We start from the raw sequence: 16,926 nt of genomic DNA, 5'->3' as shown, positions 1-16,926 counted from the left end.
GTTTGAATTTCATTGTAGTTAACTTTGTCGGAATCGTCTTGTAAAGATATCGACTGTTCAGGATGTTGTTGATGACTTGATGTAATTAGTTGCTTAATTTAGTTATGGATCATATAGTTTTCACAGATGTATAATATATATACGGGTTTATGGCATACAAATGTAACCTATGACCAAATGGTTATGTAATGTAGTGACTTATTCATGTGGCTATGTAATGTATGCACTTATGTTTTCTTGGCTATACTATGTAAAATATCTACGGATTTTACATAGTATAGCCAAAAAAAATACATAGGTTCTTACATTGATTGACCCAAATAAAAAGAACCTTACATAGTCTAGCCAAGAAAACATAGTTGCATACATTACATAGCCACCTGAATAGGTCACTACATTACATAACCATTTGGTCATAGATGGTTACATTTGTATGTCATTATCCCTATATATATATTGGTATGAAGTTGTGGATTAACGTATGCTTTTGAATAGTAGTTGTGCCTTATGAATGGGATGAAGTTGTGGATTAACGTGTGCTTTTGAATGGCGGTAACCTTCATATTTATGCTCTCACCACCTAAAAGCCCCCCATGCATTTTATGGTAAACCAACCAAATAACACCCCCCCCCCCCCCAACCCAAAAAAAAAAAAAAAATTCACCTCTCCTCCAGTATTTTTTGTCCTTGAAACTGATTTTGATTACAAATATAGGTGTAATGTTCACAAAATCCCCTCTCCTCCAGTATTTTTTTTCCTTGAAACAGATTTTGATTACAAATATAGGTTTTTTATTATTGAATGAAATATGGTTTTATTCTTTTTAAGGTTAGCTGGGGGTTCAATTTGTGCATATATAGGTGAAAGCCGTTGAATTTGCAGGTTGTGATGGGGATTTAACTCCCAAGTGAACTGGTGCCTTGACTAGGACTTTAACTCCCAGCCATGCGGGTTTCTTGGTGAAAAGATATAGAGGTAAAAGTTAGTTAGATTATTGATTATGGAAATGGGTCAATTAGAAGTCGAACTCAAGTTTGAGCTGCTGAACTGCTGAAGCTTCAGGTCACTGAAACTTTATGCTCTTTGTAGCTGCTGCTTTCTTATTTAGAGGCTGTGTTCTTATAAACTAGATATCAAAGATATGGATGGGTTGGTAATGGGTAATATGAGGGTGAATTCAATTGGTTCATAACTTCCTATTATTACATGTTGCCTGAAGCTACTAGATGATTCAGACGTTATGAGGTTTGGATAATGGTTCGAATCTACCTTTTTAAGTATGGGTTGAGAACAATTGGTCGGGTCGGGTTGGGCAAACTGACAAACAAAATTCTTTGAAGGGAACCTCTCTTTCCTGCAAAGACCATGTTCAACAACTGGAACTTATAACCAAGGTATCTTTGCTGTTAGTATCAGTAACTAGAAATTGAGTTGGGTCCTCATCATCGGAGAAGGCGATTTTTGTGAATTGAACAATAACTAGGAATTTTATCGGTCCCTCACTCCCTCATAATCAGAGAAGGTGGTTTTGGAGGTGTGTATCAAGCTATGCTAAGGAAAACAGATGGTTCGGGTCAGAACATTGATGTTGCTGTCAAACAATTTAGCAAGAAGGGTTTGCAGGTTTATTTTCTTTTTTTATTATTGCATCTTCTTGAATACAAACTTGGCAAACTTATGGTCAATTTTACTTATGGTTGTTGCAGGCTATGAGAAGTTGTTGCTGTCAAACAACTTATCATACTTATTTTACTTATGGTCAATTTGTAAGAATTGGAAATGGAATTGGTTAGCTTTAGCTGAGAGTATTTAAATTGGAAGTATAGTAAGCTGTTGGCATACATGCCCAAATTTGTTTCATGCGCTTAACAAAATAGTGGGTAACAGATTTTGTAAAATGTGATGGTTTGCTGGTGGGGGACAGATTGGATTATATGTGGAGTAAAACTGTATATTGCAATTGGCATGGAAGAATGTTTGAGATTTTTTATGAAAATGGGTTTTATAGTGCAAGTTTGACTTTGTTAAGTCAAAGTTAGATTGGACTTTTCCATACAAACTGTCTTGGTTGTGCTGTTAGCAACAAAATGGTGCAATTTTGATGATATGAAAAGAGGACTGGACTAAAGAATTGTGCTCAAGTGAATGGTTTCATCGTTTTTGGAGCAGATTACAAGGCAAGAAAATAGTGCAAATGTGTAATTGTTAAAGCTACAAGATTTAGATCAAAATATCTATGTTGAATCCCTTTTTACCTAAAAATATTTATTGTTAAAGCTACAATATCTTAGTAGAATTAGGCTCATTGCTTTTGTTTTGTAATAAATTTTGTAAGCAATAAATTTCCAAGAGGGCACATTGCCTTCTTATCCAAAATTATTTATGTTGAATGCCAAAAAAAATGTAGAATTAACTACGAGAATTTTGTTACTTATCTTTACGTATCGCGTGTATGTTTTGTTGACGAGACATTGAAATATATTTAATATAAATCTCATTTAAGAAAAACTTGAGCATATGTTAATTTGGAAAAATAACAATGTAATGTCCTTAGAAAGATAAACAATTTAAATACAAACAAAATAGGTGTCGAATACAAAATTATAAATTGTGTTTTTACGTCAACAAATAAAGGAAGATAACTTGGGATATAACTACACATATAAAAACAACAATCACCATAAGATTACCAATTGTCAAAATTCCGTTAAAGCATATCAACCATGGCTCTCCACATACAATTTATAAATTTCCGAGTGTCATTTCTATCGCCTAATCGAAAATAAATACAAAAGTTTATATCAAAAGGCCCGCGTTTTACGCGGGATCTAAATCTAGTTTATACCAAACACCAGTATTTATTCACTTTTCAAACACTCGTTCTTTTTCCCATTTATTTTTATATTCTCTTACCAAACACCCTTAAAAGATTTAAGGCATAAAAAGACTTAACTCATTGAGGATGTCCAAAAAACATCTCGGATACCATTAAAAGGATTTTTGACATTCATGCCACAAGGCTTACAAGTTAGTATCATCTATTACCTTAGACCAAAAGTTATACATATGGCTTCGTTTAATTTAGACAATACCCAAAAATGGCTATAATTAAATCACCTTGTAAAGTTGTAATACATATGTTCGATCATGGTCATCAGTACCTTCAACTTCAAGAGGTCTAACTAAGCTTGTCTGAAGAAAACACGCCACAAGCCAGATTCTAAAACTAGCAAATCAAGTGACCGATGATTTGCATACTGGGCATGAACTTTTCCTTCTCAGCCATTCATCAATGCACTGTGATAGGCAGACAATAAGAAACTACTTAGTTGATTACCCTGAGATCAAATTAAAAAATTATAACATTTTCAAAGAGCCTACATCTTTATGAAATCGATGAAGGCAAGGAAGATGTCGTATGGTTTCACCAACGCTAGGAGTTTCAAGACAAATCGCACATTCTTGGAGATTTTCGACCTGCATGTTACACCAACCAATAAGAGTTAGCAATAATAAGAATAACCTTCATTCTTGCATACAAATAACTAGCACCATTACCTGTACTGTTGTCTGAGGCAAATTATTTATTTGAGCATGAGTCGCGCCTCCATGTCGATGATTGTTTTCATCAAGACCCAACAACATCTCATAATCATCTCTGAAGGTAAAAATACAAAGCTTAGACATTAATTTCAAGATTTAGAAGTGAAGTAAAACTTTCTATAAGAAGATATGAACACACTATGAAGCTTTAAAATAAAGGAACACCAACTGAAACAATCAAAAGCATAAATCCAAGAAGCTAGCAATGTATTTGTCTCATCTTACTCATTAAATTCACGTCCTATTTGTAACAATCCATTAGGCAATTCGATGCCATTAAAGCCGGGAAAATTAGCAGGCAAATCCATACCATTTATTGCCTCTTGTGCTTCCAGTATCTGCATTATCTGCAGTCAAGAACACGTTAATTCTTCATCAAAAAAAAAAAAAAATTTTTATTGCAACGATGGCAAGTTGACTCAATATTGTTGCATAAATTACCACGGAAACAAAACTCTGATTCAGGAACCTAGTTAAAAACAATAATTAAAGAAAATGAAGTTAGACAACAATTCCATACCATATCCACATCCATGTTTTGTGGAAATATTGAATTTCTTTGAGCAGTTACAGATGATATCGTACGAGCGCGTCCAGGGAAACGACCTCTCATTCGAGACGGCCTTGTGGAGCTGGAAGCTTGTGCATGAACGCCTCTACTAATTAAAGGGTTGCGGGAAGCATTTGATCGAGGGTGCTGATGTAATACTGACTGCATTACCATACATATATTTCTTCATAAAGAAAGCATATCTAAACCACAAGATTAGAACTAAATAACTAAAAATAATGTTCTTCGGCTTTTAATGTTTAATTGGGTTAAGTTTCAAATAATATCCATATTTTTCCTTCTCTCCACTTTTGCTGACCAATTACTTTTAACTTAAGGGCATTCGTACAGATGAGAATTCCCTCAAGTTATAATACTAACTTGAGTCAAGTTAGAAGACTCATGGCCCTTGGATTAAAATCAAGGGCCAAGATTCAATGATGATCATTGAATCTTGGCCTTTGATTTTAATCCAAGGGCCATGATTCTTCTAACTTGACCTATCAAGTTGTTTCAACTTGAGGGAATCTCCTTCCCGGACATTCAACATTTACTCGCAAAGACAAGGGAAAAATATACTATGCATGCACATCAGACTTATGGCAATAGTTTATGAAGTGAAGAGAAACAGGATAGCAAATAGTTTAGAAAGTTGGGTTACAGAAGCAGGACGAAATGCAGGACGACCACCAAACAGAATGGCATGTGATCTATGTTCCTGCTACAATACCATGCCGAGGCATGATGTGAATCCATTTAGAAATATAGTACTTGCTTAACAAAAAAGATACCGAGAAGTGGCAATTTCAACCCATCTACTTATGAATTTGTCAATTCAGATTATATCAATCTCTAGCAAGTATAATAAATTTTGTTACCCTCTTACCCAATAACAAATAGCAAGTATAAAAAATTAAATATTTTTAGCTTAAATAGAAATCTGTTGAAAGTCGCTCAAAGTGTTAAAAAGCATAAAACCTCCTAATTCTTTTTTTCAAAAAGTCAGTTAATTAGTGAATTACTATAATGTTTATCATACAACACCGGAAAGTTTTCTGTATATAACCAACAATTACCAGTTTTGACGTGTTAACCACCGCCAACCTACCCCCAGTTTGCCACTTCTAGGAATAATAGACTGGAGAAGGGGAAAACCTCATCAATTCCAAATACAGCTTCCAGCTCTTCATTATATAACTGCTCTTGCAGTTGTTTAGCAAACATCTCATCTTCCTCTAACTGTAGGGCCCTGACAATCGAATTCTCATTACTATTGTGGTCTGTGGGGGAACCATGGTTTCCATTTTCGGGAGATAACTCATCAATTGCAATAACTGGAACCGACGAACTAGCCCCACAATGGTTCTTATTTTTGGTTGACCTAGAAGTTGAAGGTTCCCGAGGAATGCTACGGGACATTATGTCAGAATCCTTGAAATGTGACATGTCACATTCCTGATTATTACTCAAAACAGCACCCTCCCTCTGTCTTTTTGTCAATTGCACACGATCCAATTGACCCAAGTTATGTGCGCGACGGGACATGGTATCTGGTAGAGCAGGCACACGTTGAGGAGAATATATCTCCAAATCTTCAAAATGGCTATTAATATTACTCGACATACTTCCATTTCTATGATCTCTTAGCACCACCCCTTTCTTCCGTTGACCAATGGCAGGGCCTGACGCATCCATATCTCTTGATATATGTTGATCACGATTTACTAATGTGGGGTCTACTTTTCTCGTAGTGTTGTGTGTAATTCTCCATCCTTCTGGATCCTTAATAGCATCAGTTGTTTCATTAAAAATTGCATAGCTCCTGCAACAAAATCACACGTTCAATGAACTCCTGTCCATATTAAATGATACTCTAAAAGATCTTTGCATTTCATTCACGATATATCTCGATCAAAAGTTGCTGCATGATGTGCGGTACATTAAGCCAACAACCTCTCGGAAATTTGGAAGCGCCCAGTAAAAAAAATTCGTTGACCAGCCATCTATGGATATCAAGCAAGCATTTCTAAAAGAGTAAAAGGATAATGCATAAAGTGAAAACAAATAAATAACTAGTAGAATCCCTGAACTTAATACTCACTATGTTCCACATAAATATCAACATTATGATATAATACTTTAACCCACATGTCAGAAATGATAGAGAACAAAGGAGTATATAGACTGCTTCAAACAATTTGTCAAGTTCAAAATAATGACAGTTCACACTGGATATATATACATATATATATACACACATCAGTGTTGTTAAAGGTGTGCGCCCAGCCCGCCTAGGCGCAATGCGATGGCGAGGCAACACTTTACCGCCTGAAACCCTAGGCCTAGGCCCACCAACAAATTAGGCGGCAAATTCACTATTTTCCATAAAACCCAATGGTTTTCCAAGAAACGATTTAATAACATGTCAGAGAGAAAATCACGTGTATATAATTGTTTCAAATATCAACATTAATTAGAATATACCATCATTATTATCATTAGATCATCCTTCATTAACATAATCTCCCTTCAACTTCAGGCAAGTTTTCTTCTTTTTTTCTTAAAATTATTTTTTCTTACTCAGATTTTTTCAACTGAAATTTTGGCTTAATGCATTGTGTGTTATTTAGATGGAATTTGCTAATTTGAATGGCATTTGGTTTGGTTTTTACTTTATTGCGCTTTTTTTTTTCCGGGCGTGCGCTTTTTTTGTGCCTCTCGCCTTCGCCCCATTTAGGGTATATGCGCTTTGAGTTCGCCGTCGCTTTTGACAACTATGACACACATAACATGCCACAAAGGGTACTTGGACAGTAGATCATGAGATATAAGAAGTTCCAATTATATTCACATGCACTATCTAGGTATAATACCACTCCATGATCACTTATACATCAACCAGATATCACTCGTTGACTAAAATCTAAAAATTCTATAATAACAGCAGGAGAGAATAATATAGCATAGTTACACATGATATTCAGTTTCTATAAATACCTGTGAGACAAATGTCTGCTTCTTGTATCAGGCTCGTCAAGAATAGTTAGATGATGATGGGTTATTCCCTTCAATCTACGTGAATCTATAGCTTCTGCAATCACATCCTTAAAATCAACCGTACTTGATGGACCATCCGATGGCATACTGCTAGCAGCAAACGAAACATCTTTTGACAAACTCCCACTCTCATGCTTCTCTGCTACCTGTTTAAACTTTGCTATGTTATGTGGCGATATGCATCCATTCCTCACCAACCTTCTATGCCTATTGGCTCTCGGTGGTGTGCTATCTAATAAAGAAGAATTGTTTACAGTTATAGGTTGAGCTCCAACAATTCCTATCCCACGATCAGCTCTAGGACCAGACTTGACACTATTATTAATTCCAACTGATTTGCTTGATGTATTTAACACATCTATTGCAGAACAACCCTGACCCCGAAACATACGTCTTTCAGATACATGTTCACTTGCCTTTCCAAAAACACCACGCCCATTTTGCTCAGTCAAATCAACAAAACTACCACCTCCTTGACACGTTAACCTTTGAACATTACCGCTACACAAGCTCTTCCCTTTATCATGACGTTGATCATCCATGTGCAGAACATTGATAGAGGAAGATGAATTCCCTAAGGTAGGACCTGGAGGGTTCCTGCCATTATCTGGTCGTACAAATAACCTTCGACCCCTATTACAGTTAAATGATTTACCCTTTTCCCTGAGCTCATTTCTTACTTGTTCACTAAAGTAATTCTTATCTATCACACGACAACTACTAGATCCACTACTATGATTTCCGACACTGTTTCCATTATTACTACGTGCCGTTATTAATCTCTCGGGAGTGTCGGGAACTTCCTCTATCTCATCAATGTCCATATAATCCATAACCTACATCACAATCACAATTCAAGTATATGCAAAACAACCCAATAAGTCACAATCTTAATACAAGAGCATTAAACAATTAACTCAGATCACAACCATAATAACAAATGGCACAAAATAACATCATACTTTTTAATTTGTCTTATTTTAGTCATTATACTTCTTTTTGCACATCTGATTTTATGAAATGATTTTACGCCCAATTTTAATATGCAAGAACTTCTGGCCATATACAAGTAGCACAACATAGAAGTATCATTATACTAATTTTATTTCAATATACATATTACTATAAAGTGTCATTTTTTAAAGGAAGGGTATATATACATGTACACAAGAACTTTTAGCCACATACATATACAGGTATCATAGTATACAATCGTGTGATGCATACACATGATCTCCCATTTTATAAACCGGTTCTCCAAATCTAATTTACCAGTTTTTATTTATGAATTCAAATATTTTTACAAAAACATCATTTTTGAAAGGTTTTTGGAAGAAATTTACCATCTTTACTAAATACAGTCAAAACTTAAAAAAAAAACATTATTTTACCAAAGCGGGTTATATGTAGAAATTTATCAGTTTTTAAAATAAACAAATTCAACATTTTAAAAAAACAACATTTTTGAAAGCCGGTTATACAAAAAATAAAAAGCAAAAACCTAATACTTTTTTCTACAAATCAATTTTTAATAATCTAACCATTACATCAAAGGATCTTTTGATCAAATAAAATTTCAATAAACAGAAAGTAAAATCAAATAGCAAAAATTGATATTTTTAACAGAATAACATTCTAAAAAAAAAAGCAACATATATATGGGCAAATGATCCCATATATAATAGAAATTGAAAACAAAAGAATAAATTAAACTTAAGAAAAATTTAAAAAATACACAAAGTTTTCACAATTAAACTTATTGAAATCGCGTTGATATGAATCGATATAGTTAAGTTTTAATTAAATCGTACTACATATATATATTATATATGTATATGTATATGTATATATGTATATATAATCGAATCGTAATATGAAACAATAAATTATAAGAAAATGAGATAACCGAGATTAGTTATGTACCTTTGATTGATGTATATATAAATTTGATTTGTAAATTTGAAAAGAATTTTAAAATTTTGGTGTACTTTTTTTTTTCCTTTTCAATTTTGATGGAAGAAGGTGATAGTGCAAATTTTCAATCCATCGGATGTAATGGAAAATGTTCAAATCGTGTTTAGAGAGGTGAAGTACACGGACCAATGAGAATCAAGGTTGTCTATGTGCCCGTGAGATAACTTATCAATAACCGGTCGGTGACCGGATCAACCTATTAACCTATATGACCGGAAGTCAACCCGTCAATTTATCAATCCATTAACTCATATATAACTTGAAATCAATTCACATATTCATTTAACCCATCAACTCAATTTTTTTAGGTTGGTGATTGGGTTTGGATTTACGGATTGAGAGATTTAAATTGAGATTTCAAACTCGATATTGATATCAGGTTGAGTTCATGTTGGATATTATCAATTCATCAAACAAACTCATCATCCGCAATTAACTATTTTATAATTATATTTTTATTTTTTTTTAGTTATTATTTCATATAAAGTTATTTACCCGTGGATTAGAAATTTTAAAGTTGACGGTTGGTGAAATCAACCATGAACCATTCTCACCCTCACCTGTTTTTCCTGAATAAAAATTTATGAGCATCATTTTTAAATCAAAATTAAAATCTTCTGATAGATATTCACCATTTTATGCATTGCATGGACACAATTCTAGTTTATAAATAAAATCTTTATAAATTATATTAAGATGTGATTTAAATTGAAACACATATTATTGATTGTTTGAATAATAAATTTCGTGCTACCCGATAATTGTATCTCTTTTTTTGTTCTTGTGATTTTGAATTTCAAGACATATCTAAAAAAAATCATATATGTCGAAATGACATTAGATTCCTGCATTTTTTTAACCAAACTCATTTTTGAATTCTCATATTTAATTAAAGCCTACATGTTTAATATGACACCTTTCTTCTTAAAATATGTCTTCTATTAATAGTGGAGATTAAATATTAATTGTATTTATAGGTTCAAGATTAATAACAAATCATTATACTTTTTAAATGTAGTGTCAATGATATATAGAACCATTCCCTCCCAATTCACGGTTGGTGATCGGATAACGAAATAAACCTATATATGTATCACATATTGAAATTTAACCGAACCAGAAATTTGGCCAAAAATCGTCATAGACTTTTAACCCGCCAACCTGATTTTTTGGATTGGGTCCGGTTGGGATCTTAATTTAAGTCGACTCGTAAACCAAAACATTTAAAATTAATTAATTTATTAACTAATGTCGACCTATATGACCAAAAGCAACTCATATGACCTAGAAACCAACGAACACACTCGGCTCAAAAACAACTTATTTGACTTACTAACCCATCAACTTATTTGACCAAAAAACAATTCATTTGACCTAAAACAAACGCATTTGATTAGTCAACCCACATGACAAAAAAAAAACCCATTATAATTAATTAGGTCAACCCTGGTCAAGTATAAAATGAAATGTCTGACTCGAAACTTTTGGTGGTTGGTTTATATATAATTCACATTGCACCATAAATAATGTGTTATTTCATACTTTTATAATTTGCGTTAAAAAATATTTCCAATATATTAGATGGTTATATTCTTTTATCATTTTAAAATTATATATATATATACTACATTATACAAAAAATAACACTTGATTTTTATAAAATGTTGAAAATATGTAATATTTTTATTTAGCACCCTTTAAAATATTTTTACACACACTATCCTTAACAACAACGATTAATTTACACTTTCAACCCTTTATCTTTTAAAATATTTCCATTAATTCTTTACATCAATTACTTTCACTTCAATTATTTATAATACTCGACGCTTCCACCACCAACAGTTACCCCCACTACTACACAGTCGTCGCAACGATCACCACCACATTGCGCGAGTACCGTGCTAGTTTATATCTATTCTAATTATTATTCTATATGAAGTTGTTATCATGATATTTGTATTCATATATAGATAGCTATTAGGCAATTTCATAGATAGATATATTACACACTAAATTTTAGTTCAACGTAATATGTATATTAACCAAATTTGAAAATATTATTAAATCAGTATCTAATTATTTATTTAATTAGAATCAAATTTTCAATATGTTTTATGAAATGACAAGACTCGATAACTCGAAAACACAAAAGTTTTTTTTTTTTTTTTTTTTACATATGCCCCACTGCGCCGTAGTGAGGTCGAGTACTCCCACTGCGCTGCAGTGGAAATCCTCGGACCAAAATTGGAAGAACCCCACTGCGCCGCAGTGGGTTTGACACACTCCCACTGCGCCGCAGTGGGAGGATAAGAAAGTCTGGCCGTGGGATTCCACTGCGTCACAGTGGACAAAACCTCATCCACTGCGCCGCAGTGGCCCACAGTTCAGCAACATTAAAAATTTACTCACTTGAGATTTAGTCAAAACCTTCAAACCACAAACAAAATTATAAGCAAGTTACATTCCAAAATCAAAAGTAAGAGAGTTAACCCGAAAACATTCATACTTGTCAAATTCGTTTGGTCTATGATCAACCACACAACCATATGGGTCGATTACACATTTTGACATCTTACAACCCAACCAACTATCTTTAACAACTCCAAAAGACATGAACATGACCATTTACAAAGGATATCAAAAATATGACCAATGACAACCAAAATGTACCATGAGCCATAATCAAGAGGGACAACTAGGTTTCTAACCTAATTATGCTATTCTTCCGAGAATAGCCAAAGTACCTTCCAACTATCTACAGTCCCTAGTAACTTCGTTCTCTATTCTTCAAAACGAGCAAACCTAGTTCCTTCCTCCGGAACCACCTATAACCAAAAGGGTAAACATCTGAAAGGTAAGCGAATGCTTAGTGAATATGCTTGCATAATATCATATAGACGAAGGAGGGCAATGCTCAAGGGACTATTGCATATGGACTATGACACCGTCGTGTCATATCCATAATACTCACCCTTGGGCTAGGCATTACATGGATCCATATAAGCAAATGATTACAATCACAACAATTAAAACAATAACCAATGCTCCACATGAGCCTATGGCCACCAATTAGACCTGTAATCAAACTCAACCATAAACATGGGACTTAACGCCAAATCAATTACCACCATGGACTCACTCAACAAGATGGTAATTGACCCGATGAATATACTGTATATACAAGTATACTAACCACCTTCACGACACAATAACAAATCAAGATAACCGCAAAAGCAACAATTCAAGCTTTCAACCTATCAACATATCATAATGCACATATAAGACATCATTCACATTTCCTAACTATTTCACTATAGCTAAACCAACCTTTCACTAGCATTCCTAACCTTAACCCTTCCCATTAAGTCATTGAGTTGCTTACTTAACAAAATCTCATATTAACCCAAGAATTCATCATCATCATCAACATCATCATTTAGCTAGCAAAGTCACCATTTCCATATTTGGAGTTTCACTACTAACATTCTCATTATTAAAGATTTCAACATGCAACTCAATGACATAATCATAATATACAAGAATTTTGGGGAAAAACTCAAATAGACACCCACTACTAGCAAAATCCCCAATTTCACCTTACAAGAACCCTAATTCATAGAAAGGAAAAGAAATTAGGTTAAGAATTCTATACCTCAATGATGGAAGATAAAAGATTAGGGTTTTCAAATCACAAACTCTTCCCTTTTTCTTTAAATAATTCGGCCACCACCATTCCTCCAACTCAAACCCTAACTTTTCAATTTCTTGATTATGTAAGGTTATTGTTATGATGATTCTTGGATAAATTAGTAGTATTCCATGAAGGATTTAGTTGAGGTTTCTTTGAATTTGAGAAGAAATATGGAGATGAAGAAGAAAAGATGAGTTAGTGGAAATATGAATAACCCACAAAATGTGGCTGGCACTCCATATGGATGCCACGACCCATTTAGAATTTCTGATGATAAAACACCCGTTATCCGCTAACGTTCCAACTAAATTAACCTCATATCTAAAAATAAAATACTAGGAACTTATTTTAATGTCAAAACTATAAAAATGGTTATTTTATTACCTTAAAATTATTGGGGTGTTACAACTCTCCCCCACTTGGAACGGATCACGACCTCGTGATCCAAGCCATATGCAAGGACGGATAGTACACTAAAACATCATGTTCGGATTCCCATGTACAATCGGACATCCTTCCATGCTTCCATAAAATCTTGTACGTTCTCACCGTCTTGTTTTGAACTCTCCTAAGTTCTTCTTCCACAATGGCGATAGGTTCTTCCACATAATTCAATTTGTTGTCCACTTCAATCTCCTCCAAAGGTACATAGGATGCATCGTCGGTGAGACACTTTCTAAGGTGTGAGACATGAAAAGTGGGATGAATTCCCGAAAGCTCATCGGGCAATTCTAAACGATACGCAACTTTGCCAACTCTAGCAATAATCTTGAAAGGACCGATGTAACGGGGACTCAACTTTCCACGTTTTCGAAATCGTAGGACGCCTTTCCATGGAGACACTTTTAACAACACACGATCTCCCACATCGAACTCAATCGGTCTTCTTCGTTTGTCTGCATAGGATTTTTGTCGGTCTTGGGCCGCCTTAAGTCTTTCCTTAATCACATCAATCTTTTCAATTGTCTTCAAAACCACTTCCGTGCCACCGATTTCTCTTTGTCCCACTTCTCCCCAACAAATGGGTGATCTACATTTCCTACCATACAACATCTCATATGGAGGCATTTGTATGCTTGAATTATAACTATTGTTGTAGGAAAACTCCACCAAAGGTAGGTAAAGATCCCAAGTCCCACCAAAGTCGATGATGCACGCCCGTAGCATATCTTCGAGAGTTTGGATTGTTCTTTCGCTTTGGCCATCGATTTGGGGATGATAAGCGGTACTAAACTTTAGAGTTGTACCCATTTCTTCTTGAAATTTCAGCCAAAGTGAGAAATGAAATGAGTATCCCTATCCAACACAATAGAGATTGGAACTCCATGCCTTGCTACTACTTCTTTAACATAGATCTTTGCCAAAACCTCGGATGATGATGCTTCGCGAATGGGAAGGAACAAGGCACTTTTCGTCAACCTATCAACAATCACCTAAATCGTGTCGAATTGGTTTCTAGGTGTTTTGGGCAATTTGGTGACAAAATCCATGGTGATATCCTCCCATTTCCACTTAGGGATTTCTAATGGTTGCATCATACCGTACGGCTTTTGATGCACCGCCTTGACTTGAGCACAAGTTAGACACCCTTCGACACATTTCACCACATCCCTCTTCATTCCGGGCCACCAATAATCAACCTTTAGGTCATGATACATCTTGGTAGTACCGGGATGGATAGAATATTCGGAATTGTGAGCTTCATTAAGTAAAACTTGTTTTAACTCACAAGAGAAAGGAATCCAAATTCTTCCAAAACGTAGGGTAAGACCACGCGAATCCTTGGCGAAATATTGCGTTTGACCTTGAATTCTCTCCTTCTTAGGGTCCCGTTGTAAAGCCTTTTCTTGAGCCATTTTTATTTGCTCCATAAAATCGTTAGTGATTAAGACCCATAATGGGGAAATGGTGATAGAATGATGTGAACTTTTCCGGCTTAGCGCATCCGCCACAACATTTGCCTTTCCGGGATGATACAAAATTTCGCAATCATAGTCTTTCAAAAGATCAAGCCATCTTCGTTGCCGATTATTGAGGTCTCTTTGTTCGAAAAAGTACTTAAGGCTGTTGTGATCGGAATAGATGGTGAATTTGACTCCATAAAGATAATGGCGCCAAATCTCCAAAGCGAAAACAACCGCCGCCAACTCTAAATCATGAGTGGGATAGCGCTTCTCATGCTTCTTCAGTTGTCTTGAGGCATAGGCAATGACCTTTCCTCTTTGCATCAACACGTACCCAAGCCCATTTGATGATGCATCACAATACACCGTCATATCCTCCATACCATCGGGTAGAACAAGTACCGGGGCTTGACTCAACTTCTCCCGTAATTGCCGAAAAGCAACTTCTTGATCACTTCCCAATTCAAATTTGATGTTCTTCTGAGTTAACTTGGTCAAAGGTGAGGCTATTTTGGAGAAATCTTGTATAAAACGACGATAGTACCCCGCTAGACCAAGGAAACTTCTAATCTCCGATGGGTTCTTTGGTTGATCCCATTTCATCACCGCATTTATTTTTGCCGGATCCACCTTGATTCCTTCATTACTAACAATGTGACCAAGGAATTGTACCTCCCTTAGCCAAAATTCACATTTGGAGAACTTGGCATAGAGTCTTTCTTTTCGCAAGGTTTCTAACACCTCTCCCAAGTGGATTTCATGTTCGGATGAACTCTTAGAATAGATAAGGATATCATCAATGAAAACGATAACGGATTTATCAAGCATGGGACAGCATACACGGTTCATGAGATCCATGAAGGCCGCGGGAGCATTTGTAAGACCAAAAGGCATGACCATGAATTCAAAATGGCCATAACGAGTATGAAAAGCGGTCTTAGGGATATCTTCATCACGTACTTTGAGTTGATGATAACCCGAACGAAGATCTATTTTGGAAAAATACGAAGCTCCTTGAAGTTGATCAAATAAGTCATCAATTCTTGGCAATGGATATTTATTCTTGATGGTCACCTTGTTTAACTCCCGGTAATCGACACACATGCGCATGCTTCCGTCTTTCTTTTTAACAAATAGTACCGGTGCACCCCAAGGAGAATTACTAGGGCGAATGAACCCCTTTTCAAGTAACTCTTGGAGTTGCTTCATCATTTCTTGCATCTCTGTTGGTGCCAATCGATTGGGAGCCTTAGCAATGGGGGTAGCCTCCGGAACAAGATCAATAGAAAACTCAACTTGCCGCTCGGGAGGAACACCCAGCAAGTCGTCGTGAAAAACATCGGAAAAATCACGAACTATAGGGATGTCTTCAATAGATAGAGATTTCTTCTTGACATCAACGATGTGAGCAAGGTAAGCATGACATCCATGAGACAAATAACGTCGGGCACGAGCAAAAGTACAAACGGGTATAGGACGCCCCTTTCTATCACCATATACTATCAAGTCTTCACATTTAGAGGTTTTCAAATAAACTGCCTTTTCGTCACATGTTATCTTGGCATTACAAGAGCTCAACCAATCCATACCCAAAATTACATCAAATTCTCCCATTGGGAAGGGAATTAAGTTAGCTTGGAAGGATTCCGTAACAATTTTGATTTCACAATTTTTATACACATCTCTTACTATCTTCGTCCTCCCGTTCCCGACCTCAACTTGTAAGGTATGATGTAGACTCGATTTAGACATAGGAATAACATGAATCATCCTAGTTGCAACAAATGATCTATTCGCTCCGGAGTCAAAAAGAACTCGCATAGGCACATTATACATAAGAAAGGTACCTATAACCACGTCATCAACGTTCTTAGCTTGCTCCACGGTAAGTTGGAAGGACCTCCCCCGTTGATTACCGTGTGCCAATGCATTCTTTCTTTCTGCTTCTCTCCTTCGTTCTTCTTGTCTATCTTCTTCGGTTAGCTTAGGACACGAGCTCTTCATATGTCCTTCTTCAAAACACTTAAAGCAAATGAGGGGCTTATGGGGCTTCGACCTATAATCTCGACTCACATGGCCCGTCTTCCCACAGTTGTAGCAAGCTTTCTCCCTACATGAGCCATGATGATTTCTCTTGCAAGTT

At 35.5% G+C, this 16,926-nt stretch overlaps 1 protein-coding gene and 1 long non-coding RNA gene across 4 annotated transcripts; one reads left to right on the top strand and one right to left on the bottom strand.

Moving 5' to 3' along the window:
* Positions 1 to 808: 808 nt before the first annotated feature.
* LOC122606253 lies at positions 809 to 2,377 on the top strand. Its single transcript, XR_006324841.1, has 2 exons — positions 809 to 1,624; positions 2,010 to 2,377. It is a non-coding gene; the product is annotated as an uncharacterized LOC122606253 (long non-coding RNA).
* A 587-nt stretch (positions 2,378 to 2,964) lies between these two features.
* Positions 2,965 to 9,285, bottom strand: LOC122603970. Of its 3 annotated transcripts, none has more exons than XM_043776840.1 (9): positions 9,135 to 9,285; positions 7,152 to 8,047; positions 5,310 to 5,976; positions 4,816 to 4,875; positions 4,125 to 4,316; positions 3,830 to 3,951; positions 3,560 to 3,659; positions 3,383 to 3,478; positions 2,965 to 3,298 (listed from the first exon to the last, which is right to left on the bottom strand). In XM_043776840.1, exons 2-9 carry the CDS (start codon positions 8,042 to 8,044, stop codon positions 3,236 to 3,238), a joined length of 2,193 nt encoding a protein of 730 aa, XP_043632775.1. In that variant the 5' UTR covers positions 8,045 to 8,047; positions 9,135 to 9,285; the 3' UTR covers positions 2,965 to 3,235. The 3 variants fall into 3 exon arrangements, with proteins under 3 accessions (XP_043632775.1, XP_043632776.1, XP_043632778.1); XM_043776841.1 differs by having other exon boundaries at positions 4,816 to 4,872; XM_043776843.1 differs by lacking the exon at positions 4,816 to 4,875 and having other exon boundaries at positions 9,135 to 9,284.
* Positions 9,286 to 16,926: the final 7,641 nt, after the last annotated feature.

Source organism: Erigeron canadensis, chromosome 6 (assembly GCF_010389155.1).
Source record: "Erigeron canadensis isolate Cc75 chromosome 6, C_canadensis_v1, whole genome shotgun sequence".
Classification (NCBI taxonomy): Eukaryota; Viridiplantae; Streptophyta; class Magnoliopsida; order Asterales; family Asteraceae; genus Erigeron; species Erigeron canadensis.
Note: the sequence above shows the minus strand (reverse complement) of the source record. Positions and strands in the feature narration are given on the sequence as shown.

Excerpts from the sequence above, each read along its gene's own strand:
- LOC122603970 (XM_043776840.1), bottom strand. The coding sequence starts at position 8,044 with ATGGATTATATGGACATTGATGAGATAGAGGAAGTTCCCGACACTCCC. Across the intron at positions 4,876-5,309 it reads CTGTATTTGGAATTGATGAG|CAGGAACATAGATCACATGC; the intron begins GTTTTCCCCTTC and ends ATGGTATTGTAG. Across the intron at positions 4,317-4,815 it reads CTGCATTTCGTCCTGCTTCT|TCAGTATTACATCAGCACCC; the intron begins GTAACCCAACTT and ends ATGGTAATGCAG.